At 40.3% G+C, this 24,611-nt stretch overlaps 2 protein-coding genes across 2 annotated transcripts in view; one reads left to right on the top strand and one right to left on the bottom strand.

Annotated features, from left to right (window-relative positions):
• LOC11422810 (disease resistance protein RPV1) overlaps window positions 1-24,611 on the top strand; it is a 71,886-nt gene that overhangs the window by 37,767 nt on the left and 9,508 nt on the right. The window lies entirely within an intron of this gene.
• Window positions 1,840-23,495, bottom strand: LOC112422692 (protein MAIN-LIKE 2-like). The gene is made up of 4 exons (XM_024786111.2): window positions 23,292-23,495; window positions 22,207-22,646; window positions 2,090-2,821; window positions 1,840-1,972 (listed from the first exon to the last, which is right to left on the bottom strand). Exons 2-3 carry the CDS (start codon window positions 22,642-22,644, stop codon window positions 2,183-2,185), a joined length of 1,077 nt encoding a protein of 358 aa, XP_024641879.2. The 5' UTR covers window positions 22,645-22,646; window positions 23,292-23,495; the 3' UTR covers window positions 1,840-1,972; window positions 2,090-2,182.

Raw genomic sequence — 24,611 nt, 5'->3', positions numbered from 1 at the left:
TTGGACGTTTATACCAAATGTGTTCCACCATCCTTGTGTCTCTGGGGTTGACTCCTTGGTTGAATTCAGTGAGTTTATCCTTGAGACCTCTTAACGTTACACCAAGGCACCGAACCTTCAACCTTTGAGGTTCTCCGCCGTTAAATTGCGCATGAACGTCGATCCACCCGACCATTGTTTTAAATCTACACAATAAGAAACTAAAAACAATCAATCAAAAACACATTATATATACACTCTAAAATTCATAAAAATAACCCTAAAATTATAAATCATATACTCTTACTAAAATAAAAAAATTAATCATATAACATAAACATCATGCAAATATTTTAACAACATTAATCAACTAACATATACCCTAAAATTTAATTATAACATGTAAATCTACTAAAAAATAATAAATGTACTCAAAAACTAAAAAATAATAACATTTATAACAACTAAAATGTAAGTTAATAGCATTATAATTACTTACTTGTGATTTTGTTGAATAAAGTTTGTTGGATTTGGTTGTGTTTTTTAGAGAGAATTTGAGAGACATTTGAAGAAATTATTTGGAAGATAAGATCAATAATGGATGAGAGGAGATTCTGCCAGATTTTGTAGTGTAGAAGATCCTCGACAGTTAACTGCCGAAGAAAACTGTCGAAGAAAACCTCGGTAGTTAACTGCCGAGGAAAACTGAACATCCAAAACTTCACAAAATTCTCAAGTTCTCTCAAATCTTCGTCAATTCTTCTTTCACGAATTGCGAGCAAATGAACGGGACACTTATATTATATTCTCAAGTTCTCTCACATCTTCGCCAATTCTTGATCTGAAACTATGGAAAGAGTTGTCCTTTGTGCAGCACCTATCATTTTTAGATACCATTTCCAGCCATTGTCTTAAGTTCTACTATTTTTAAATGTATTATAAATTAGATCTATTTAATTTATATTTTTCTCTTAAGTTCTACTATTTGAAACAAAATCATTGTTTCTCATCCCTATTTTTCCTACTGTCAACTTATTTTTATGTTTTATGTTCTTAAAGCAACCTATATTTGCACATTAAAGCAACCTATATTTGCACATTAAACAAAGTAAAAAAAGCCCATGAAATTAAAAATAATGTCATCAAAGTAGAAATATACAAATATACAAATATCCCTAAAAGACTAAAACCAAAAAATAAGTCATAAAAAAGGAAAATAGTACTACTGGTCCTGATCCTGCTGATGGTGCCTCCTCCTCGGCCTCTGGGCTCTCCTCCTGGTCAAAATCGGCGCGATCTGCTCCCTCATATGGGTCATGGCCTCAAACCACTGCTGAGGGGTCATGCTCATGACCTCCTCCTGGCCTAACTGCGCATCAGCGTAGGCAACAACGCCACTGACCATGTCATAGGTGTCAGGCGAACTTCTCGCCTCATACCGCTGCCACTGCTCTGCAATGATCTGCTCTTCATTTGCAGGCCTCGGAAGATCTCTTGGAATAGGTGGCAAGATCTGAGGGTGAGACACCCTAGCGTACCACAGGACATAGCCATCCGCCACCCGCCATGTATCCTCTCCTGCCTGCTCACCCCGAGCGTCCGCCTTAAGCGTGTGAGTGCCGAAGTCGACGAACATCTGCACAATGGAAGGCGGTGGGAGGTCCCTAACATCAGTCGGATGTCTGGGGATGGTCTGCACGTATCCGTACTGCCTCAAAACCCTCTCGGGCAAGTGACGGTACACCCTACGGACGCCGCACATAATCCATCCAGAATACCAGAAAACCTCCTCGAAGTCCTGGATCTCTCTGTGCTTCTCGTACGGCCTCCAGCATACATCATCTAACTGTATACGATCGAGCAGTGACCGATACGTGATTCCCTCCCCATGACCCTTCTGGTGCTTCCACCTCGCTGCAACCGGATAGTTTTCCAGGTAGTCAGTGTTGAGATCAACACTAAAAAACCCTGGAAAATGCGCCAAAAACCATGCCTGCACAAAGCAAACAAATAACATTTATAAATTATTACGCACGGAAAAATATAACAAAAAAATAAAAGTTAACAAAAAAATAAAGTTAACGTAAATAAAAAATTTAAGTTTTCTTACAGTGAGCAGTGTCACGCTCCCCCCAAGCGCTCTGTGTCCAGGCCTACATGCATCCGCCAACTCGCCGTATAGGTAGGCGAGGGTCATAGCTCCCTAGAAATAATTACGCATCCCTGCGTAGCCGTCCGCCATGGTCGTCAAATATATCAGCTCGATGCGCTTGTTGCTTCTATCGCCAAACAACAAGCATCCGACCAAGTACAGAAGGTAACACCGGACGCAGTATGTCCTGACTCTCGCCAGCTCCTCAAGCTCCTCAGGATCCTCCGTACCCGCCAATACGTTGGCCCTACCAAGGTACGAGGTATAGAAGTCCCTCAGCCTCGGGTAGCTAATGTACCCGCCGTACTCCTGGTTGCAGATCTTCTCAGCCTCATTCTGGGACACACCCAGATACGTCATCAGCAGTGCCGCTCCCTCATGCCTGGGCATCTTCTTCCCATGAGCCAACATCCGCCCCTCAATAGGAAGATGCGTCAGACATGCGACATCATCCAATGTCACAGTCATCTCCCCCATCGGCATGTGGAAGGTGCTGGTCTCCGGATGCCACCTCTCGCATAAAGTCAGCAGCAGGGCATGAGGCACGGTGGAGTACCCCAAGTAAACCAAATCATGTAGCCCGCTCTGCTGAAGCGCATCCCAAAACCAATTCTCATTCGCGTTAGGGCGTCCGAGAGTGAGAATCTTGGCCCCATGATTAATCGGTTTAAGCACGCGGGTCTTACGAACCTGAAATAATAGAAAAATAAATATGGTTTAAACAAAAACACATATAAACAAAACAATTAAACATAAAAAATAGAATTAAAAAAATAAACATATAACAGTGTATATAATAATTAAAACAAACACACATTTAAAGAAAATAATTAAACATAAAGAAAAATAATTAAAAAAAAAACACATATAAAGGTTGATATAATAATTAAACATACAAAATATAATTTAAAAATACACATATAAAACTGGATATAATAATTGTTATACCCTGTTTTTGGACCTAAAAATACTGGGCCCAATTTCATTTCAAACTTTGTCAATTATCAAATTTCAACTGCACAGTTCAAATTGTCTCTGCCTCGCAGTATTTTCAATCACAATTTTACCTATGTTTTTCTTGCATAAAACCTTTCGGAATGTCTTTACTTGTCTTGTAAGTCATTCAAAAGTGTCTCTGAATCATTACACTGCTTTTTCTACAGTTTATTTCAAAATTTGCAAAAATTGTACAGAAGGGTATTTTGGTCATTTCCTGCAGTGGGACCCATTTTCATCCTTGTGACTGTCTCTGAGTCTTTTCAAATTGATTCTTTTTTACATTTCATCAGTAAACCTTGCTAAAATCATTTCAAACTTGCATCTGAGTCAGTGTCAAGTCAATTTGAGTCTGTTTAGGTCATTTTTAGCCCTAGGGGCATTTTGGTCATTTCACATAAAATTTTAGCATAGAGAGGTTACTTTGAAGTACCTCATTTAGGCCATTGGTTCGTTTTAGTCCGTTTTGTCAATTTTATTTTTGTTTCGCTTTACGTTTGGTCAAAATTACAAATTTTAATTCATTTTATTTTTATTTTTGCATTATTAGTCCCTTAATTTTGTTAAAATTGCATTTAAGTCCAAATTGTCCAATTTTTATACTTTTTAGTTCTGTTTAAAATTGCAGTCCAGTTCCATATTTTACAAAATTGCAGGGAGGTCCTCAAAGTCCTAAATTACAAGGCAGCGCCCAAATCACAAGTCCAGGACATGTGTCAGTTTTCCATTGGCCAGACAGTACACTTGTCAGCTATAAAAGCAACACAGTGGCAATGAATTTCAGACGTTTTTCATTCACCAAGTGCCAACTCACCAAAACAGAATCAACAAAAAAAGCTTCAAAGATTCATCAATGGCAGAAACCATAACCACCTCAATCCACCATTGATTTCCACCGAATCAACACAAAAACACCAAATTCAACAGAATTCAACAAAGTTTCTTTGATTACTCATTGATTCTCAGAGATTCAATACGGAATCATCATCACAGAACCAATTTCCTCGCAATTCAAAGTGCGAGTTCATCACTGAAACGCGACGAGCTCAAGCACTGATCACGAGGAAGCAGTGAAGAGAAAGAAGAAGGAAAGAAGCAGAATCTGCAGAATCTGGACCGGTGAAGCAAGCGGAAGAATCAAGAATCATCAGAAAACAACAGATTCAAGTTCTCCCAAAGATTTCCTCCATTAAAGGTTTCAACCAAAACCTTAGGTAAAACTCAGAATCTTTTCTCAGAAAATAATCATAATTTAAACCTGCAAAATCACGCGAGAAACAGATCTAAAAATTTCCAGAATTCAAAGAGAAAACCGTAACCGTAAGCACGAAATCTAGATCCATAAGGATCTAAATTTTGAAAGCAAGAACGAGTACCAGAAACGGAATCAAACAACGAAACGATGTAGATCTTTAAAGATCTAAACGTTTTATTTCAAAAAGATCAAAATCATTTTCAAAACCGTATGAAAAGTTTTAGATCTACGTCGTTTCAGGCCGTATTTGAAAAAATAATTGCTGGATTCGTGTTTAGGGTTAAAGGACGAATCGAAATATGCAAAAATCTTTAAGTTCTGGAATTTTTAGGTCACCGGAAGTTCATAGTCTCGCCGGAGAAGATGAAGTTTCCGGCGGACCTTCAAGGTCTCCGCCGTAGCTTCATCCTCACCGGCGGTGAGGTTCTGGAGAGAGGCGAGAGGAGAGGGAAGCTTAGAGAGAGAAAGAGATGAAAGAAATGGACTGGACCGGTGTCCACGTCCTTATATAGACGTTTGAACCGGTCCGGTTTATTTTGTTTTCATCTTGAACCGTAGGATCTAGGGTTTTTTCATTTGAATGGTTATGATGCGTTGTTTCCATGTGCTTGATCTGTGTTACCATGCGCTGCTTATTTTGAACCGTCAGATCTAGGTCTGGATCAATCTAACGCCTCTGAGGCCTTTGGATGATCCAGGTCCAGTCTGCATTGGGCTTTGGGTTGGGCTTAGATTTCTTTTCACGTTTTTGTTTATTTTTTGCTATTTGCACCATACTTGCCTGCTGTTTGCACCCTTTATTCATGTTAATTTTTATCAATAAATTCCAAGAAATTTACCATGTCATTTTACTATTTTTCTTGGTAATTTTCAGTGGTATTTTGCTTGGAAAAGTTGGTAAAAATTTTAGTGTTGTTTTGTCAAGGGTTTTTACTATTTTTTTAGTCACTTTTCTCGCATTTTTACCCGTTACTTCATGTGCATGATGATCGTGTTCGTCATGTTTGATTTGCATACTATTCCATATGAATTTTGCTACTGTTTGCTATGCATACGCCACTGTTCTGATGTGTTGAGTTTTGTTCTTGCATCATGTGCATTATTCGTTACATGTTTCCGGCTTATTTTCATCGTCACTTTACTGTTTTATGCCATACTTTCTTCCATCGCTTCATGCCACATTCTTTCTTTTTTTACCATTTTCTACTAACATTTCCTTTCATATTGATCACTTCATAGCACTTCACCATCTTCACTATTGTCTCCTTTAGTTTAGTTTTCTTTTTTTGCAAATTGTAATTCATTCGGTGATGTAATATTTTACCATTGGTTTGTAGCTTGGCAAAGGGGCCATAGAATGTATTTAGGGAATTTTTGTAATATGGACTATGGACACTATGACACACCGACACGCACACACTCACCCTAGATGTATGCTTAGGATTGTATGCATAGATGTATGGCTAGGATTGCATGATTAGATGAACGTTTAGTTTTGAACACTTAGAGAAAATCCAACTTTTTCCAAAACATGCAAATAACCTCACTTGAAAACCTTTTTGAAAATAAAATAGGAGTCAAAACTCCTTATTTCCCTTTTATTTTCTTAAGTAAAATTTCTAATAAATTTTAATCATACTTAGACGTCATTTTGCAAAGTAACTAATTCCACCTCACATTTTCCAAATCTTACGCCCTTGAGGCCTCTCATCTCTATTCTTCAAAATCTCTTTTCAAACTTAAAATCAATCAACAAAAACAAAAACCATTTTTGAGAACGAACTACGATCGGTTTTGATCCCGTAAAACGGTACGTAGGCAATGAGTCAAAACTCATCCAAGCCGAAATAAAAATCAAATTCTACTCCTTCTCACCCCCGTTCTTAACTAATCACACCTTCTTTTTTTACAAATAAGCAATAAAACTAAAGCATAGAAATAAACTTAGGAAAGCGGTTCTTATGGAATACCATAATCGCTCCGGGTGCCTAACACCTTCCCGTAGCGAAAACGACCCCCGAATTCGGAAACTCAAGGGTTTTTCTCCTTTTACCCTTCCCAAGAAAAAAGAGAGATATCAACGGTCAAAAGGTTCAAGTCCAATTAATGGCTTGGCACCCAAAAACCATGATAACAGAAATGGCGACTTCACTGGGGATATTAATTCGGGTCACGCCTAGTTTTCCATAGTTTATATTTACGCTTTGTTTTATTGCTTACATATGTGAATACTTGTTTATTTTCCTTTGACGTGTGGGGTGAGAATATCAAAAGTCCTATACCCGGGCTGAGTGAACTTATGTTTAGGTAGAGATATAATCGACAATTCGATCCGGGGGTTGCCTCGTGTATTGGATTATGCGATCAATCTCACATAGCTGAGGCATTTTGAAAGTAATATTGTCGGCGTGTGTTGTCATGCTTAGGCATTTTGCTTTCAATTGTTCGACGATGCTATGGACCGTAGTTACCAAGCCCATCCTTGGCCTTTTTTTTAGATGTAGTGCGGTGGCTAAATTGAGTGTTGTCTCAAGCTTTAGTCGTCACGCGATACTACACTCAAACTAGACCTTCTTACGAATAAGCATGGAACGGATGTTGTCCCGTGCCACCATGATATACGTAAGAGAGGTTGCAGTTTGGGAACTTCATTAGGAACCTTGGTTACTATTATCCTAAACTTTAGTTTACCGGGCATCGTGTCCGCCCATTGCTCCTCGACTTTAATCTCAACCCTCCATGTTTTCTCCGTAATTGAAAAGGAAAAAAATATCATGCATACATGCATTCATGCATAAACATTTTTCATGCATTCATCGAAGGGCTTAAACAAATGGAAATTTTTGTAAATAATCACAGGTATGAAGAAGACTAAGTGCTACAAGTTCAAGGAAGTGGATTTGGTTAGTTTGAGAGAGTTGGCACTTAAGGTCAAGAGTCAAACAGGGTTCCGACTCCGGTATGGGGGATTGCTTACTTTGCTCCGAACCGATGTGGAAGAGAAGCTAGTGCACACTCTAGTGCAATTTTATGATCCGAGCTTCCGTTGCTTCACTTTCCCGGACTTCCAGTTGGTTCCTACGCTCGAGGCTTATTCCAATCTAGTGGGTTTACCTATAGCCGAGAAGACGCCTTTCACCGGTCCCGGGACTTCTCTTACTCCTCTGGTTATTGCAAAAGATCTCTACCTCAAGACTTCCGACGTCTCTAACCATCTTATTACCAAGTCCCACATCCGGGGGTTCACTTCAAAGTATCTTCTTGATCAGGCTAATCTCAGCACTACTCGTCAGGATACACTCGAGGCTATTCTTGCTTTGCTTATCTACGGGCTCATTCTCTTTCCGAACCTCGACAATTTCGTGGACATGAATGCTATCGAGATCTTCCATTCCAAGAACCCGGTTCCTACTTTGCTAGCAGATACCTACCACGCCATTCATGACAGGACTCTCAAGGGCCGTGGGTATATTCTTTGCTGCATATCTCTTTTGTATAGGTGGTTTATTTCGCACCTTCCGAGTTCCTTCCATGACAACTCGGAGAATTGGTCCTACTCGCAGCGAATTATGGCTCTCACTCCTAATGAGGTCGTCTGGCTCACTCCTGCCGCTCAGGTGAAGGAAATCATTATGGGTTGTGGAGACTTTCTCAATGTACCTCTTCTTGGTACCCGTGGAGGAATCAACTACAACCCCGAGCTTGCTATGAGACAGTTTGGTTTCCCTATGAAGTCGAAGCCCATCAGTCTTGCTACATCTCCAGAGTTCTTCTTCTACACGAATGCTCCTACCGGGCAAAGGAAAGCTTTCATGGATGCTTGGTCCAAGGTTCGAAGGAAGAGTGTGAAGCATCTAGGTGTGAGATCCGGTATTGCTCACGAGGCCTATACTCAGTGGGTGATAGATCGAGCTGAGGAGATTGGCATGCCTTATCCAGCTATGAGATACGTGTCTTCATCTACTCCATCTATGCCTCTACCTCTACTCCCCACGACTCAGGATATGTATCAGGAGCATCTAGCTATGGAGAGTCGTGAGAAGCAAGTGTGGAAAGCTCGGTACAATCAAGCTGAGAATCTAATCATGACTTTGGATGGTAGAGATGAGCAGAAGACTCATGATAACCTGATGTTGAAGAAGGAATTAGCTAAGGTCCGGAGAGAATTGGAAGAGAAAGACGAGCTGCTTATGAGGGATTCCAAGAGAGCTAGAGGACGACGAGACTTCTTTGCCAGATACGGTGATTCAGATTCCGAGTCCGATGATGCTCCGACTACTTCCTATGCTTGAGGGCTTCATTTGTTTATCTTGTTGAAATTTCAAAGTCTTCCTTTTTGAAAACACTATGTAGTTTTGATTATTTGCAAGATTTCTAATTTGTTTAAAAATCCTTCGATGAAAAAATAAGTCTTTCGCATTTGCATTTGCATATCATGCATCATATGCATCATGCATTGGTCACAAAGGCTCCCAAATGCTCACTATCTCCTGGTTCCTCTGCCGCAGTGTGAAAAGTGGCTCGTACTCAGAGGGTCTACGAACCTGATAGAATTGATCGAACCAGAGAATACAGAAGAAAGAAAAGGGCTATGGAAGAAGAGAACGCTCAGCTCCGCACCGAGTTAGCCACTCTAAGGGAGGAATTGGCTAAAGCTAATGATGTCATGACTGCTCTGCTAGCCGCTCAAGAGCAATCAGCTACAGCTATCCCTACAGCCACAACTGCACCGGTGACTACAAGCGTGCTCCCAACCACTTCTGCAGACACTCGCTTTACTATGCCAGTGGGGTTTCCATATGGGCTTCCACCGTTCTTCACTCCAAGTACTACAGCAGGAACCTCTGGCACAGCTAACAATGGCCCAATTCCTGGGATTAATATGACTTCTATCAACACTACATCAACTCAAGCAACTTCGACTATGGCTGAGCCCATCATGGCCACAACTTCCCAAGGTACACATGCTGAGGTACTCCGCAGGAATACTCCAGTAACTGGAACTATGGAGGAGATGATGGAACAACTTGCTAGAGAGCTCAGACAGGAAATCAAGGCTAGTCAAAGGAGCGGTGACTCCGCCAAAGCTCGCGACCTATGTTTGGTATCCAAAGTAGACATTCCGAAGAAATTCAAGCTCCCGGAGTTCGACAAGTACAACGGGCTGACTTGTCCTCAAAATCATATCATCAAATATGTCCGCAAGATGGGAAATTACAAAGACAATGACTCACTTATGATCCACTGCTTCCAGGATAGTCTGATGGAAGATGCTGCAGAGTGGTATACTGGTTTGAGCAAGGATGACATCCATACTTTTGACGAGTTATCTGCTGCCTTCAAGAGTCATTACGGGTTCAATACCAGATTAAAGCCAAATAGGGAATCTCTCAGGTCCCTCTCTCAGAAGAAGGACGAAAGTTTCCGTGAATATGCCCAAAGATGGAGGAGAGCTGCTGCCCGTATTACTCCCGCTCTAGAAGAAGAGGAGATGACCCAAACTTTCTTGAAAACCTTGAAGAAAGACTACATTGAAAGGATGATTATTGCTGCCCCTAGCAACTTTTCTGAAATGGTAACTATGGGGACTCGTCTAGAGGAGGCCGTCAGAGAGGGTATCATTGTATTTGAGAAGGGTGAGTCTTCTACAAGTGGGTCGAAGAGGTATGGCAATGGCCACCACAAGAAGAAGGAAACAGAGGTTGGAATGGTATCCTCGGGAGCAGGTCAGTCTACGGCTACTGTCGCCCCTGTTAATGTTGCTCAGCTACCTCCACCATACCCCTGTACACCATATTCTCAGCATCCATTCTTCCCACCGTTTTACCATCAATATCCTTTGCCATCAGGACCACCTCAGGTACCCGTGAATGCTATTGTGCAACAGAAGCCACAACAACCACCAGTTCAGCAACAACAACAGCAACAACAGCAGCATTTTGCTAGGCCTACTTTTCCTCCAATCCCGATGTTGTATGCTGATTTACTTCCAACATTACTTCAGAGAGGTCATTGTACGACTAGGCAGGGTAGGCCTCCGCCAGATCCATTACCACCAAGGTTTCGTACTGATCTCAAGTGTGACTTTCATCAGGGGGCCTTGGGTCACGACGTTGAGAGGTGTTATGCTTTAAAGTATATTGTCCAGAGGCTTATTGACCAAGGAAAGCTGACTTTTGAGAACAGTACTCCTCATGTCCTTGATAACCCTCTTCCAGACCATGCTGCAGTAAACATGATTGAAGCGTATGAAGAAGCGCCCAAACTAGATGTCCGTAATGTTGCGACTCCTTTGGTGCCCCTGCATGTTAAACTTTGCCAGGCTTCTTTGTTTAAACATGATCATGACAGTTGCTCCGAGTGCGCCCTTAATCCCTTGGGTTGCCGCGTTGTGCAAGAGGATATCCAGAGCTTGATGAATGATAATCATCTGACTGTTAGTGATGTTTGTGTAATTGTGCCGGTATTCCATGATGTGCCTGCAAGGAGTTCACCCATGAGAGAGAACGTGGTGCCACTAGTGATAAGGTTGCCTGGGCCGGTACCTTATACCTCAGACAAGGCCGTCCCTTATAAGTATAATGCTACCGTTGTTGAAGATGGAAAGGAGGCACCTTTGGCGTCCTCAGTTGTGATGAATAACAATGTTGAAGGGACCACAGCGGTGTTAAGGAGTGGAAGAGTTCGTCCTCCTTTGTTCCAGCAAAAGATACCTGCTGCATCACCTGCTGATAAGTCAATCCCGACTGATGTATCTCCCGTTGTTCAAGGTGTGGGACAGTCCAGTCAGTCTCTAGAGGACTCCAACCTGGACGAGATCCTGAGGATAATCAAAAGGAGCGATTATAAGATCGTGGATCAGTTATTACAAACGCCGTCGAAGATATCTGTCCTATCTTTGCTTCTGAGTTCTGAGGCTCACAGAAAGACTTTGTTGAAGGTGTTGGAGCAAGCGTATGTCGACCATGAGGTTACCGAGGATCGGTTTGGTGATATAGTGGGGAATATTACAGCTTGTAACAATCTGTGGTTTGGTGAAGACGAGTTACCTGAAGTGGGAAAGTGCCACAATTTGGCTTTGCATATTTCGGTGAATTGTAAATCTGATATGTTGTCTAATGTGCTGGTGGACACAGGATCGTCTTTGAATGTAATGCCCAAGTCAACGCTGGACCAGTTGAGCTACCGTGAGACTCCGCTAAGAAGAAGCACTTTCCTAGTGAAAGCATTTGATGGGTCCCGCAAGAATGTCCTCGGGGAGATAGATTTGCCAATAACTGTTGGCCCTGAGAACTTCTTAATCACGTTCCAAGTCATGGATATTAATGCTTCATACAGCTGCCTCTTGGGAAGGCCTTGGATACATGACGCGGGCGCGGTAACCTCCACCTTGCATCAGAAGTTAAAGTTTGTGAAGAATGGAAAACTCGTTACAGTCCATGGTGAAGAAGCATATTTAGTCAGCCAGCTGTCTTCCTTCTCTTGTATTGAAGCAGGGTCTGCTGAAGGGACTGCTTTCCAAGGTTTGACCATTGAAGGCGCGGAGCCTAAGAAAGCTGGGGCTGCTATGGCTTCATTGAAAGATGCTCAGAGGGTTATTCAAGAAGGTCAGACTGCCGGCTGGGGCAAGGTGATACAGCTTCATGAGAACAAGCGTAAAGAAGGTCTCGGGTTCTCCCCGTCATCAAGGGTTTCCTCGGGAGTCTTCCACAGTGCTGGGTTTGTTAATGCTATCACTGAAGAAGCAACTGGATCTGGTCTCAGGCCCATTTTTGTCATACCAGGAGGCATTGCTAGAGATTGGGATGCCATTGACATTCCTTCAATCATGCATGTTTCCGAGTAATGCGTCTTGTTGCTTTAGTACTTTGTTTTCAAAATAACAATCCTCTCGCTCTGCCCAAAGCGAAAGTGATATTTTCTGTAAGGGCGCGTTTGTTTCGGCATTGCCGTTGATGAATAAAAATTGTCGTTTCTTTCACGACTGCTTTTTTTTTAAGTGCTTTTTTCCTTGGAAATAATGGTAATACCAGAAAAAACCAAAACATCTGTATTTTCTTATTAATTTCAAAAACCCGCATGAAAAAAAACTCTTTCTAAAATCATCCAATCATTATATGCAGGTTGAACCATAATAAACCCATTGAACATAGTAATCCTATGCCTCTTCCAAACTTTGAATTCCCGGTATACGAAGCTGAAGATGAAGAAAGTGACATACCATATGAGATCACTCGGTTACTTGAGCAAGAAAAGAAAGCTATTCAGCCTCACCAAGAAGAGATTGAGCTTATCAACATAGGTACCGAGGAAAACAAGCGAGAAATCAAGATCGGTGCTGCTCTAGAGGAAGGGGTTAAAAAGAAGATCATCCAGCTCCTCCGGGAATATCCGGACATCTTTGCATGGTCGTATGAGGATATGCCAGGTCTAGATCCTAAAATTGTGGAGCATCGGATCCCCACAAAGCCTGAATGTCCTCCCGGCAGGCAGAAATTGAGAAGGACTCATCCAGATATGGCTCTTAAGATTAAGAGTGAGGTTCAAAAACAGATTGATGCGGGTTTCCTCATGACAGTTGAATACCCTGAATGGGTTGCCAATATTGTACCTGTGCCAAAGAAGGATGGTAAAGTCCGGATGTGTGTTGACTTCAGAGACTTGAACAAAGCCAGTCCAAAAGACAGCTTCCCATTACCTCATATTGATGTGCTTGTTGATAATACTGCTCAGTCTAAGGTGTTCTCCTTCATGGACGGTTTCTCCGGTTACAATCAGATCAAAATGTCTCCTGAAGATAGAGAAAAGACATCTTTTATCACCCCATGGGGGACTTTCTGCTACAAGGTGATGCCATTCGGCCTAATTAACGCTGGTGCTACCTATCAAAGGGGAATGACTACTCTGTTTCATGATATGATTCACAAAGAAGTCGAAGTATATGTGGACGACATGATTGTAAAGTCAACAGATGAGGAGCAGCATGTTGAATATTTGACAAAGATGTTCGAAAGGTTGAGAAAGTACAAGCTTCGATTGAATCCTAACAAATGTACATTCGGCGTCAGATCCGGAAAGTTATTAGGCTTCATTGTCAGCCAAAAAGGCATTGAAGTCGATCCTGATAAAGTCCGGGCCATCCGAGAAATGCCAGCTCCACGGACCGAGAAGCAAGTCAGAGGTTTCCTCGGACGTTTGAATTACATCTCCCGATTCATATCTCATATGACTGCAACCTGCGGGCCGATCTTCAAGCTACTCAGAAAGAATCAGCCTATTGTGTGGAATGATGAATGCCAAGAAGCTTTTGATAGCATCAAGAATTACCTGCTGAAACCACCTATCCTTGTCCCACCCGTGGAAGGAAGGCCTTTGATTATGTACTTGGCAGTATTTGATGAATCCATGGGATGCGTACTTGGTCAACAAGATGAGACTGGAAAGAAAGAACATGCCATCTACTATCTAAGCAAGAAGTTCACCGACCGTGAAACTCGGTATACAATGCTTGAGAAGACTTGTTGTGCTCTAGCTTGGGCTGCCAAACGCCTGCGTCATTATTTGGTGAATCATACAACTTGGTTGATATCTAGAATGGATCCAATCAAGTATATCTTTGAGAAAGCTGCTGTTACTGGGAAGATTGCACGATGGCAGATGCTTTTGTCTGAATATGATATTGTGTTCAAAACTCAAAAGGCAATCAAAGGTAGCATTCTTGCCGATCATCTTGCCTACCAACCTCTTGATGATTACCAACCAATTGAGTTCGATTTCCCCGATGAAGAGATCATGTATTTGAAATCAAAAGACTGCGAAGAACCGTTGATTAATGAAGGTCCAGATCCCAATAGCAAGTGGGGTTTAGTCTTTGATGGTGCTGTCAATGCTTATGGTAAAGGAATCGGAGCAGTCATTGTATCCCCGCAGGGGCATCACATTCCTTTTACCGCCCGGATTCTATTCGAATGTACAAACAATATGGCTGAATACGAAGCATGTATCTTCGGGATCGAGGAAGCAATTGACATGAGAATCAAACACCTCGACATCTATGGAGATTCTGCACTTGTCATCAACCAGATAAAGGGTGAATGGGTGACCCATCATGACAAGTTGATTCCTTACCGTGATTATGCGAGACGTTTGCTGACATATTTTACAAAGGTTGAGTTGCACCATATCCCTCGTGATGAGAACCAAATGGCTGATGCTCTGGCTACTCTATCTTCCATGTTTCGAGTGAACCATTGGAATGATGTGCCAATAATCAGAGTGCAACGCCTTGAAAGACCTTCACATGTGTTTGCTATTGGGGATGTGATCGATCAGGCTGGTGAAAATGTGGTTGACTATAAACCCTGGTATTACGACATCAAACAGTTCTTGCTAAGCCGTGAGTATCCGCCAGGTGCTTCCAAACAAGACAAGAAGACCCTGAGAAGATTGGCCAGTAGATTCCTGTTGGATGGAGATATTCTGTACAAAAGAAACTATGACATGGTATTGTTAAGATGTGTTGATGAACATGAAGCAGAGCAGTTAATGCATGATGTACATGACGGTACCTTCGGGACCCATGCTACAGGGCATACTATGTCAAGAAAGTTGTTACGGGCAGGTTACTACTGGATGACCATGGAGCATGATTGCTACCAGCACGCCAGAAAATGCCACAAATGTCAAATTTATGCTGACAAGATCCATGTGCCTCCGCACGCTCTCAATGTTATGACATCCCCATGGCCGTTTTCAATGTGGGGCATAGACATGATTGGAAGAATTGAACCGAAGGCTTCAAACGGTCATCGTTTCATCTTAGTGGCAATTGACTACTTCACCAAATGGGTCGAAGCTGCATCTTATACCAATGTAACCAAGCAAGTGGTAGCCAAGTTCATCAGGAACAACATCATCTGTCGATATGGTGTTCCCAGCAAGATCATTACCGACAATGGTACCAACTTGAACAACAATGTAGTGCAAGCTCTTTGTGAAGAATTCAAAATTGAGCATCACAACTCTTCTCCTTATAGGCCTCAGATGAATGGCGCAGTTGAGGCAGCCAATAAGAATATCAAGAAGATTGTCCAGAAGATGGTAACCACTTACAAAGATTGGCATGAGATGTTGCCCTATGCTTTGCATGGCTACCGTACTACAGTGCGCAGTTCAACCGGGGCAACCCCTTTCTCTCTTGTATATGGTATGGAAGCAGTTCTTCCTTTGGAAGTGGAGATTCCGTCTCTCCGTGTGATCATGGAAGCAAAGTTATCCGAGGCTGAATGGTGCCAAAGCCGGTATGATCAGTTGAATTTGGTTGAGGAAAAACGTATGGATGCCATGGCTCGTGGACAGTCATATCAAGCAAGAATGAAAGATGCTTTTGACAAGAAAGTCCGTCCTCGAGAATTCAAGGAAGGTGAACTTGTATTGAAAAGGAGGATAAGCCAGCAACCCGACCCAAGGGGCAAGTGGACGCCTAACTATGAAGGTCCTTATGTTGTCAAGAAGGCCTTCTCCGGTGGTGCTTTGATTCTTACTCACATGGATGGTGTTGAACTTCCAAATCCTGTGAATGCTGATATAGTCAAGAAATACTTCGCCTAGATATATGAAAAGAACAGCGTGGTAGGTCGAAAACCCGAAAGGGCGGCCTAGGCAAAAATGCGCTTCCCGGTGGATCGAAAACCCGAAAGGGCGATCCAGGCAAAAATAAGGGACAAAAAAAACAAATATGAAAAAGCTCGCTGAGATTGTACGCAACTCAGGCAAGAATGAGCGTCTCGATGAGCCGAAAACCCGAAAGGGCGGTTCATGCAAAAATGAGATTGAAACAAAAGGCAAGTAACTATATCTGGCAAATCACAATCCCCTTGGGGCATCTGCAGCTGTTAATGACCGTCTCCATCAGAAGCTTCTGTACTTGTGAATTCAAAGTTTCTAAGAACTGTAGTGGTTACTGTGTTCAATGTACCACCAACCAATAAAATTACCATTTTCCAAGCTTTGTGAATCCGTGGAGTCATGCCTTTGGCTGACCACCACTCTTATACATCAATTTGAGCCTTTGCTTTTGTTTGAAAACTCTATTTTTTCTTCTACTTTCAAAGCTATATACAAAACATTTTTCTTTCTATTTTGATAATGACAATGCTTGAAACAAACATTTTAAAAATTGAAAACTTTTTGTCTATTTTGAAAAGCAAACCTGAGCAACAGGGTACATTCAAATGAAACATGCATGAGCGAGTATATGTTGATGTCTATTTCAATATGTGTTACAAGCAGGCTCTTCCCCAGGATAGTCTGTGGTCAATGGCAAGAATGAAAAAACAGAATGAAAATGCATGAAAATAAATGAGCTCGCTAAGTTGAAAACCCGAAAGGGCGACTTAGGCAAAAATGAGCACCCCGCTGGATTGACAACCCCAAAAGGGCAGTTCAGGCAAAAATGGGGCAAGAAAAGAATCTATTTTCCCGGTGGATCGAAAACCCGAAAGGGCGATCCAGGCAAAAATAGGATGTGAAAAATGAGAATATAACATGCAAAAAGCATTGACCACAGATGCGATATCTACAACATACCCAGCACTGAAATGCCCAGCATAACGGCGTTATCCCCAGTCGGGTCTTCCAAGATTCTATCCCCAGCAAGTTGATTAGCTATCTACCCTCAGCCATGGTTCTGGTACGTCTCCCAACGGCGTTATCTCCAAAGAGGATTTCTATGATGTAGCACGAGCCACTACGTGCCCAATACTCTAATGTCTTGTCTTCCCCGTGAAGTCGTGTCTACAAACTGTCAACCATCATGCATTTCAATCATTCATACATGCATGATCATGCATATTACATGTCTATACATCTGATAAAAATTGTTATACCATCCATACATGTTGCATTTCCAATATCAATGTCAGTGTCAAATTTCAGTTCAAATGTCAATTGTCACATTCAATTTCCAATACAAATGTCAAATTCAATATCAATGTCAATTTCAATTCAATATCAATGTCAATCTCAATTCAAATGTCAATGTCAATCTCAATTCAATGTCAATATCAATGTCAATTTCAATTCAATGTCAAATTTCAAATTCAATGTCAACGTCAATTTCAATTCAAGTATCAATGTCAATTTCAATTCAAATAGCAATGCCAATTTCAAGTCAATAACCAACACCCCTGTTATCTTGTGAGCCAATAATATTGGTCAATTTCTACTTTTCAAATTAAATCGACGTCAAGTCACTTTCAATATATATTTTGTCAAAACAAACCAATCCCCTCGTCAATTTCTTTCTTTCTGGTCAAGTGGCAAGTTCGATCCAAAGAACAGCTTGTACCCGTCAATTTCTTTCTTTCTGGTCAAGTGGCAAGTTCGATCCAAAGAACAGCTTGTACCCATCAATTTGTTTCTGTTTGGTCGAGTGGCAAGTTCGATCCAAGGACAGCTCGTACCTTTGTTTCTGTCTGGTCGAGTGGCAAGTTCGATCCAAAGAACAGCTCGTACCTTTGTTTCTGTTTGGTCAAGTGGCAAGTTCGATCCAAAGAACAGCTTGTACCCGTCAATTTCTTTCTTTCTGGTCAAGTGGCAAGTTCGATCCAAAGAACAGCTTGTACCCATCAATTTGTTTCTGTTTGGTCGAGTGGCAAGTTCGATCCAAGGACAGCTCGTACCTTTGTTTCTGTCTGGTCAAGTGGCAAGTTCGATCCAAAGAACAGCTTGTACCCATCAATTTGTTTCTATTTGGTCGAGTGGCAGGTTCGATCCAAGAACAGCTCGTGCCTTTGTTTCTGTGTGGTCAAGTGGCAGGTTCGATCCAAGAACAGCTTGTACCTATCTTTGTGTCTTTGTTTTTCAATCAAGTGGCCAGTTCAATTCAAGAACAGCTTGTATCTGTTTACTTTTCAACATTATCGGTCAAGTGCCCAGCTCACTCCAAGAGCAGCTTGTACCTGTCAACATGTTTCTGTTTGGTCAAGTGCCCAGCTCAATCCAAGAGCAGCTTGTACCCGTCAATTTGCTTCTAGTCTGCTGTCTACCCTGTTATATGTTATCTTGTCAATGTCTACCAATCCCGCAATGGATACGACATACTTTGTTAATTCCAATCCCCATGAGGTCTTGCATTCATAATCCAAATGATGCATGGCATGCATATTATTTGAAAATGGGTAGGCGTATTTTTACGTCCAAACACAGTGCAAATGCTAATATTTAAGTATCTTCGTCCTGTCAAGCCAAAGACTCCGTCTCTTGACTCTCCAGACGAAGAAACTTAAATAGGGGCAGCTGTTATACCCTGTTTTTGGACCTAAAAATACTGGGCCCAATTTCATTTCAAACTTTGTCAATTATCAAATTTCAACTGCACAGTTCAAATTGTCTCTGCCTCGCAGTATTTTCAATCACAATTTTACCTATGTTTTTCTTGCATAAAACCTTTCGGAATGTCTTTACTTGTCTTGTAAGTCATTCAAAAGTGTCTCTGAATCATTACACTGCTTTTTCTACAGTTTATTTCAAAATTTGCAAAAATTGTACAGAAGGGTATTTTGGTCATTTCCCGCAGTGGGACCCATTTTCATCCTTGTGACTGTCTCTGAGTCTTTTCAAATTGATTCTTTTTTACATTTCATCAGTAAACCTTGCTAAAATCATTTCAAACTTGCATCTGAGTCAGTGTCAAGTCAATTTGAGTCTGTTTAGGTCATTTTTAGCCCTAGGGGCATTTTGGTCATTTCACATAAAATTTTAGCATAGAGAGGTTACTTTGAAGTACCTCATTTAGGCCATTGGTTCGTTTTAGTCCGTTTTGTCAATTTTATTTTTGTTTCGCTTTACGTTTGGTCAAAATTACAAATTTTAATTCATTTTATTTTTATTTTTGCATTATTAGTCCCTTAATTTTGTTAAAATTGCATTTAAGTCCAAATTGTCCAATTTTTATACTTTTTAGTTCTGTTTAAAATTGCAGTCCAGTTCCATATTTTACAAAATTGCAGGGAGGTCCTCAAAGTCCTAAATTACAAGGCAGCGCCCAAATCACAAGTCCAGGACATGTGTCAGTTTTCCATTGGCCAGACAGTACACTTGTCAGCTATAAAAGCAACACAGTGGCAATGAATTTCAGACGTTTTTCATTCACCAAGTGCCAACTCACCAAAACAGAATCAACAAAAAAAGCTTCAAAGATTCATCAATGGCAGAAACCATAACCACCTCAATCCACCATTGATTTCCACCGAATCAACACAAAAACACCAAATTCAACAGAATTCAACAAAGTTTCTTTGATTACTCATTGATTCTCAGAGATTCAATACGGAATCATCATCACAGAACCAATTTCCTCGCAATTCAAAGTGCGAGTTCATCACTGAAACGCGACGAGCTCAAGCACTGATCACGAGGAAGCAGTGAAGAGAAAGAAGAAGGAAAGAAGCAGAATCTGCAGAATCTGGACCGGTGAAGCAAGCGGAAGAATCAAGAATCATCAGAAAACAACAGATTCAAGTTCTCCCAAAGATTTCCTCCATTAAAGGTTTCAACCAAAACCTTAGGTAAAACTCAGAATCTTTTCTCAGAAAATAATCATAATTTAAACCTGCAAAATCACGCGAGAAACAGATCTAAAAATTTCCAGAATTCAAAGAGAAAACCGTAACCGTAAGCACGAAATCTAGATCCATAAGGATCTAAATTTTGAAAGCAAGAACGAGTACCAGAAACGGAATCAAACAACGAAACGATGTAGATCTTTAAAGATCTAAACGTTTTATTTCAAAAAGATCAAAATCATTTTCAAAACCGTATGAAAAGTTTTAGATCTACGTCGTTTCAGGCCGTATTTGAAAAAATAATTGCTGGATTCGTGTTTAGGGTTAAAGGACGAATCGAAATATGCAAAAATCTTTAAGTTCTGGAATTTTTAGGTCACCGGAAGTTCATAGTCTCGCCGGAGAAGATGAAGTTTCCGGCGGACCTTCAAGGTCTCCGCCGTAGCTTCATCCTCACCGGCGGTGAGGTTCTGGAGAGAGGCGAGAGGAGAGGGAAGCTTAGAGAGAGAAAGAGATGAAAGAAATGGACTGGACCGGTGTCCACGTCCTTATATAGACGTTTGAACCGGTCCGGTTTATTTTGTTTTCATCTTGAACCGTAGGATCTAGGGTTTTTTCATTTGAATGGTTATGATGCGTTGTTTCCATGTGCTTGATCTGTGTTACCATGCGCTGCTTATTTTGAACCGTCAGATCTAGGTCTGGATCAATCTAACGCCTCTGAGGCCTTTGGATGATCCAGGTCCAGTCTGCATTGGGCTTTGGGTTGGGCTTAGATTTCTTTTCACGTTTTTGTTTATTTTTTGCTATTTGCACCATACTTGCCTGCTGTTTGCACCCTTTATTCATGTTAATTTTTATCAATAAATTCCAAGAAATTTACCATGTCATTTTACTATTTTTCTTGGTAATTTTCAGTGGTATTTTGCTTGGAAAAGTTGGTAAAAATTTTAGTGTTGTTTTGTCAAGGGTTTTTACTATTTTTTTAGTCACTTTTCTCGCATTTTTACCCGTTACTTCATGTGCATGATGATCGTGTTCGTCATGTTTGATTTGCATACTATTCCATATGAATTTTGCTACTGTTTGCTATGCATACGCCACTGTTCTGATGTGTTGAGTTTTGTTCTTGCATCATGTGCATTATTCGTTACATGTTTCCGGCTTATTTTCATCGTCACTTTACTGTTTTATGCCATACTTTCTTCCATCGCTTCATGCCACATTCTTTCTTTTTTTACCATTTTCTACTAACATTTCCTTTCATATTGATCACTTCATAGCACTTCACCATCTTCACTATTGTCTCCTTTAGTTTAGTTTTCTTTTTTTGCAAATTGTAATTCATTCGGTGATGTAATATTTTACCATTGGTTTGTAGCTTGGCAAAGGGGCCATAGAATGTATTTAGGGAATTTTTGTAATATGGACTATGGACACTATGACACACCGACACGCACACACTCACCCTAGATGTATGCTTAGGATTGTATGCATAGATGTATGGCTAGGATTGCATGATTAGATGAACGTTTAGTTTTGAACACTTAGAGAAAATCCAACTTTTTCCAAAACATGCAAATAACCTCACTTGAAAACCTTTTTGAAAATAAAATAGGAGTCAAAACTCCTTATTTCCCTTTTATTTTCTTAAGTAAAATTTCTAATAAATTTTAATCATACTTAGACGTCATTTTGCAAAGTAACTAATTCCACCTCACATTTTCCAAATCTTATGCCCTTGAGGCCTCTCATCTCTATTCTTCAAAATCTCTTTTCAAACTTAAAATCAATCAACAAAAACAAAAACCATTTTTGAGAACGAACTACGATCGGTTTTGATCCCGTAAAACGGTACGTAGGCAATGAGTCAAAACTCATCCAAGCCGAAATAAAAATCAAATTCTACTCCTTCTCACCCCCGTTCTTAACTAATCACACCTTCTTTTTTTACAAATAAGCAATAAAACTAAAGCATAGAAATAAACTTAGGAAAGCGGTTCTTATGGAATACCATAATCGCTCCGGGTGCCTAACACCTTCCCGTAGCGAAAACGACCCCCGAATTCGGAAACTCAAGGGTTTTTCTCCTTTTACCCTTCCCAAGAAAAAAGAGAGATATCAACGGTCAAAAGGTTCAAGTCCAATTAATGGCTTGGCACCCAAAAACCATGATAACAATAATTAAACAAACACACATTTAAATTAAAGAAAATATTTTAACATAAAGAAAAAACATTTAAAATAAATACACTTACATTATTTGAATTATACCAGAGTGGCAAAGCCACATGATCGGCATAAGAGTGGAGCAATGACAGGTCCTCCGGTCCACCAGGAAATGGAGGGTCCGTAGGTAACACCTCCGGTGCAGCAGCTGCTGCAATGTCATCCTCGTCTCCTGCATCCTGCTGCTGTGGTATATGATCCTGGTCATATCCACCATCCGTCACATCATGCTGTACCTGATTCTGATAGTTCAGGTACTCCACCCCAGTCTGGTCAACAGGCTGTGGCGGGTCAACAACCTGTGACTCCTCAGGCTGTGTAGCCTGAGAGCTTCCTGAGCCATCTCCTCTTCGACCTCTACCCCTCTTTGGGATGTGGCCGCCCTGCCTCTCCCTACGGTGGCTCTGAGTCATGGCACGCCTACCACCAATCATCTTCGATGGATCAATGGGGTCCTGATCGGCCATATCTACAAAAAATAAAAATAAAAAATTAATATCATTCAACCACTTTATCAACAAACACTAAACCTAAACAAAACCTAGACTTTCACATTCAACCTAAACATAACCTAAACTTAACCGCTTTCACATTAAACCACTTTACCAAAATAAAGACATTGATTAAACCTAAACATTATCATACACATTATCATTAACATTCAAACGTAAAAAATCAAATGCATTATCATACACATTCAACCTAAACTAAACATAATTCAATATACACATTCAACCTAATTCAATATACAGTTTTTCAATATGCATTCAACTTAATTCAACATACATTTTTTCAAATTACAATCAAGATCGTATCCAATACCTAAACTAACTAAATAATCAATAAATTTGTCATTGACACATTTTATCAAACACTTTGTGTGCAAAGTATCAAACATACTCAAAATGTATTCTTTTGCCACCATTCAAAACCATATTATACCCTAACACCATTCAATCATCAATTAAACCAACTACATTCAATTATAAACTACATGCACTCATAAAAAATTCAATTCCTACATCAACCCTAACCACATGAAAACTACCATTTTTTTTAAAAAAAAAACCTACCCAAACTAACATTATGATTAAAAATGAGTCAACATACTTACTTGTGTTTAAATGAAGATGATGCACTTGATTTTGCTGAAAAAACGAATTTGGAGAAGTTGGAGAAGTTGGATGGTTTGGAAGAAGTTTGAAGAATGAAGAAAACTGAGTTTCTGCGTTCTGGTTATGTTCAGATTTCCTCGGCAGTTAACTACCGAGGTTTTCTTCGGCAGTTAACTGCCGCCGGTTTCCTTAAAACTTCGGTAGCAAACTGCCGAAGGGCATTTTGGTATTTTACTCGTGTGGCACAGCCATACTATATGTGGGAACAGCAATTCTCATAAAATAAAGGTTAAAAAAATGAATTTAAAGTTAATAAAAGATGGAAATTAAAATTAAATGAAAATTGAGAGAAGAGGACCCGACTCGGAATCAAATATGAGGTATTTTAAAATACCTTTCTGCCGAATTTTTTTGCTCGAAAGGCTGAGACCAGTCGGAGCTAAATGACCCGTGTTAGTGCTCTCTTAGGTCAAAAATTGGGGTATGATTGTATTGTATTGTATCACTCTTAGTCTTAAGGAAGTTTTTGGTAGCCAGGTTAAAATAGCATAGAATAATTTATATTCTACATTTTCGAAGCAAATAAAAAATAGAACAGAAAAATTGTTGAAGCAAAAATAAGTTGTCCCATTTAATTCCATTCGTGTTCCGAACACTACCTGAAATAAACTAATAAAGTATATTTTAAATTTGAAAATGATTTGGGTGTTGTTAAATAGCGGCTATAACGTAGCGGAATTTGAAAAAATCGTTTTTGTTCTTTATCACGCATTATAGTACAAAATATTGTCAAATAGTTCCTCTAGTGGCACTATTGAACTCCTGTGTAGCAGAATCGGAACAAACCACTATTTTCTGCGATCTGCGATTGACAACGCTTGGAGTTTCTTTGTTGTTTTAGTGGAACTCTATAGAGAATAGAAGAGAACGAGTCGCCCTGTTTCATTTTATCTGTGCATCAAAAGCTGCCTTAAATAAATTGACGAAGTATCCTTAGAAGTGAAAATGATTTGACATATTTGGTACTGTGAATTTCTTTTAAGTTATATGTTCTTGCAGTTGTAGGGTTTTTACATTTTTGTGTGAAAGCGGATGTCAAATCTGTATCTGTTTTAGTGAATACACTCATAAATCTTGATTCTTAATGAACTCAACTATGCTTATTGTAGGTCTTATTCCAAAACGATTCCCCGGCAACATTACTAGCTAGGGTAATTGGGATCATCGGTTCAATTGGTCAAAGTATGCTAGCAAAAGAACGGGATACTTATAAGTACTTCACAAAAAATCATATGCTTTATGAGAGGAATCAGGTAAGA

The sequence above is a fragment of the Medicago truncatula genome, chromosome 6 (assembly GCF_003473485.1).
Source record: "Medicago truncatula cultivar Jemalong A17 chromosome 6, MtrunA17r5.0-ANR, whole genome shotgun sequence".
In the NCBI taxonomy this organism is placed as follows: domain Eukaryota; kingdom Viridiplantae; phylum Streptophyta; class Magnoliopsida; order Fabales; family Fabaceae; genus Medicago; species Medicago truncatula.
The sequence above is the reverse complement of the archived record's forward strand: the minus strand, read 5'-3'. Positions and strand labels throughout refer to the sequence as shown.

Bases quoted from the DNA above. Each gene is read 5' to 3' on its own strand.
- LOC112422692 (XM_024786111.2), bottom strand. From the start codon at position 22,644: ATGGCCGATCAGGACCCCATTGATCCATCGAAGATGATTGGTGGTAGG. The intron at 2,822-22,206 runs GTAAGTGTATTT...CTATTATTTCAG, and splicing joins TCTGGTATAATTCAAATAAT to GTTCGTAAGACCCGCGTGCT.